The sequence below is a fragment of the Aplysia californica genome, unplaced genomic scaffold (genome assembly GCF_000002075.1).
Source record: "Aplysia californica isolate F4 #8 unplaced genomic scaffold, AplCal3.0 scaffold01281, whole genome shotgun sequence".
Lineage (NCBI taxonomy): Eukaryota > Metazoa > Mollusca > Gastropoda > Aplysiida > Aplysiidae > Aplysia > Aplysia californica.
Genome location: NW_004798551.1, coordinates 110,448 through 113,997, shown reverse-complemented (window position 1 = coordinate 113,997; position 3,550 = coordinate 110,448). Strand labels below are relative to the sequence as shown.

Sequence of the window (3,550 nt, the reverse complement as noted above, 5' to 3'; positions counted from 1 at the left end):
CCATACCTCTTCAGTGCCTTCTCACATTGCGTGAATGACTGCAAGGTGTCTCCAACATTTAGTGTCATGATTGGAGGTAATGGGGGTGCGATGATTATAATGTTTTAATGGGGAAAGAAAAATGGGTTCAGACGGGCGAGCTGATGGTTGTGAATGTGAAAAGAGAAAAGGAATAGAATAGGCTTGGCTACCAAAGGCAGGACAAGCGGAAAGCGCGCGCCGGTAAAACAGGGGAGATCACTCACAATTTTGTTGTCGAACCGGGGCTCGCAATTTTGTGGGCAAATAATAAATGTTCTCTAGGGGAAATTTTGTATGCCCCTGTGGGCCAATAAGCACTCCGTTATTGCAATGTTACCAAGGAGGTTATAATACGGCTGTGTTTTCCGCCCGGCGGAGAATAGCCAAATTTATTTTCCGCCGGGTTTTTCAAGCTGGCCTTTTGGCCTAGGCCTCGACACATTTCCGTCGCACGTCGGTTTTTCAATCTCAACCTTTGGACTTTGACCTAGGCCTAGGTTCTAGGCTTGATAGAGGCCACAGCTTTTCAATTTTCTTTTCTTTTTTGTGTTAATCTTCAACCCTGATGCCACATCAGGCGGCAGAGCAGCCAGTAGGTTTCTTCTGACAGAGAGAGCTTCTTTGTCTCTCCTGTGTTTGAGCTGTTCCATGTATTTAGCCATGCTCCTCCTGGAGAGCTTGTTGTGCCCAGTAGTGGTCTCTTCGTTTTTTGTTTAAAGCTGCCCTCTTCTGCTGTGTGCAGTTGTCTCTGAATTTTTGTGCAGAAATTCTCTGCTTTTCTTGCAACCAGAAGACCTAAGTTCAGTTCCCAAGAGGAGTTGATATAAATATTCTATTTACTGGGTACATCATCTCCATTGGCTTGTTGGAAAGCATGGTTAAAAGTGTTTTAAATCTTAAACCTTTTACTTTGTGTCAAAGGGGTCACATGTAATCAACGCTGTAGTCATATTATATAAGTCAAACACAAAGAGTCTATGGATGAAGCACACCATTATGACTGTGTCTATTGCATTCGTCTTAAAACTTCACTGAGCTGCCTTTGACCAATATTGAAGTAGGTACTGCAACAAGACTTGACATCTGTATAATGTACGTCAGTGGTCAAGGACTGATACTGGTGTCAGTGGTGTAGTGGTTAGGCACTTCGGCATCACATATATAGGAAGAATTTTTATCATGTATCTTGGGTTTTTCTGCGGGGATATGGTACCGTATCCCTCACAGCTTGGATTGACCCTCACAGGCAGGGTCGAAGCTCGCCCCCTAAATGAATCAATATGACAATGAGAGGTAAAAACACTTTTTAAAATGCTGCATAATATAAGGACAAAAATGCGCAAGCGTTATGAGATGCAATGATGAGTTAGTGGATGGTCAGGTCAGGAATGAAAAATGACACTAGAACAAATATTGTTTTCGAGTCAGCTCACCTGTATTGTCTTTGCCTCTCACGTTGCAAGGCCCGGTTCCTTTCTTTAGCTTCTTCAGTCTGTCGTGAGGCCCTGTAATCCCGAATCCTGGCAGTTTCAGTATTTCGGTAAGCTACATAGTCATCCTGATTCTTTTTAAGGCCAGCCCTGAATTCTTTCATATGAAGGTAATCCAATACAAAATAAACACAATTACTGTGCACTTGCCAGCTCCTTGTGGAAACTAGCAAAACACAGTCCCTTGTGCAAGTGGACCTTGCAAATTGAACAGCCATAGGGGGTCTCTGGTGTTCTTCCTTTGTTCGTCTTGGCTTTTTTTTATCTTGGAGCACCAGTGACAGGCCCCTTTCCGTCCGACGAGTCGATCCGGCTGATGGTCTGATGACAAGGAGCTCCCCAGTCCTGCTGTTGACACCCCGTGGCTGACCTTCCTCTTTCCCTTCGAAACATTTCCTGCAACCAAAGCAGAGCAGATGTCCAGTCTGAATTTCAGGTGACTGGCACTTCTGGCGTTTGATGGAAGGGGTCGTTGGGCGGCTCGGTACAGGTTCCAGGCATTCACTATTGACACCTACACCACAAACCAGAGAACGTATCTCAACCACTTCACCCCAGATCTTCCCACTGCATAGTAGGAGTGAAGCTGGTCAGCCAGGTCAACGCCAAACATGTGGTTGTTGTAGTTCAACACGGAGTTCGGAATCTCAATGTGTTGAACGCCACCTTTTACACGACGAGTGACGGTGGAGACACCTGGCGACGAATTTGTGGAGAGAACCGACACTTTCCGCTTGTCGTTGAAAACTGTTGACAGAAGACAACGTTTCGTCATTGCTTTGATCTCTCCTGGAGCCATCTTGTCAGTGTTCGCTTTATTTAGCTGCTGAGGCCAACCCTTCCATATTTGCGGAAATTTAAATATCATTGGTTGTTCGTTCATAACGGTCATTACGACATTTCGGGGTCTCGTGATCTGCTTCACTTTTAAACAAAATCACATGACGTAGAGGGAAAATGACCTGTCCGGTGGACCAATGAAAAGCCATTGTTTAAATGTAGGTCATTTCGCGGGTGATGCTCTTAATGGCTAGCTTGTCAAGACAAAGAAAAGTCCGATCGGGAAATTATGACGCGCGTTATGAACGGACAAACATATTTTATACGGCAATAACATCATTAAATTTTATAAAACGAAACTTAGCCAACAGACATCATTATGATGATGTATACTAAACTACTTTCAAAGTCTGGTAGCTCTTTACTTGATGGTTTTGGATTAACAACATTCTATATTTAACCTACTGTAACGCGTGCGCTTGAGATGAGAAAAAAATGACCTAATTCTAATGCTTTTGCCATTGTTTGAAGAGTTATAAGACACAAAGAGCAATATAGCTGCTCAGGCTGCTTGGCCAACCTATTTCCTTGCCACTTTCATCATGTTTTTGGAAGAAAACATATTTTTCAATGAGTTGTGGTTGATTTCAAAACACCTCATGCAGACACCCCCACCTTTTGTCAAAAGCTCATTTATGGTCTTTCTTTAGTTTAAAAACATCAGACTCTGCAATATAAGAGATACAAAAATCTTTCCTCTCCTCACACAACTTCCTAAAATCAACCTTAAGATTTTTATTTAAAAACACATTTAATCTCTACAATCATGGGGTCATCATTATGAAGAAAGCCATCTGGGGATGCAGCAACATAGGGATGTGTCTGACTGACAATGAGACCTGTGCTCCTAAATACATGCTTCTTGAACTTAAACCGCAAAATGTTCTTAATGGAAGGCTCATTTAAGCGCTCAAATTGAATAGGCTTAATGCCGCTCAAATCTGGTCCTGGTTGCGAAAGCTCCTGGGCCAACTTAAAAAATTCACCCTGCCTGTTAACAATTCTATTATATGAATTTGACGCTGTTAACCTCTTCAGTCTTTCGGCATGCCACTTAGTGTGACTTAAGGGAAGTCTGGGGAATGGTTTCAAGTTCAAGAGCCTGTATGTCAGATGGTGTCATTTTTACATGTTGATGGTAATATAAAACTAAAACAGCATCAAGGGACAGGGACTCCACAGTGCTGCCAGCAGAAGCA

General features: G+C 43.0%; 1 protein-coding gene across 1 annotated transcript; it reads right to left on the bottom strand.

Moving 5' to 3' along the window:
• Positions 1-1,646: 1,646 nt before the first annotated feature.
• LOC118478950 lies at positions 1,647-2,455 on the bottom strand. Its single transcript, XM_035973483.1, has 2 exons — positions 2,030-2,455; positions 1,647-1,746 (listed from the first exon to the last, which is right to left on the bottom strand). The coding sequence occupies exons 1-2, from the start codon at positions 2,401-2,403 to the stop codon at positions 1,647-1,649; spliced, it is 474 nt and encodes a 157-aa protein (XP_035829376.1). The 5' UTR covers positions 2,404-2,455.
• Positions 2,456-3,550: the final 1,095 nt, after the last annotated feature.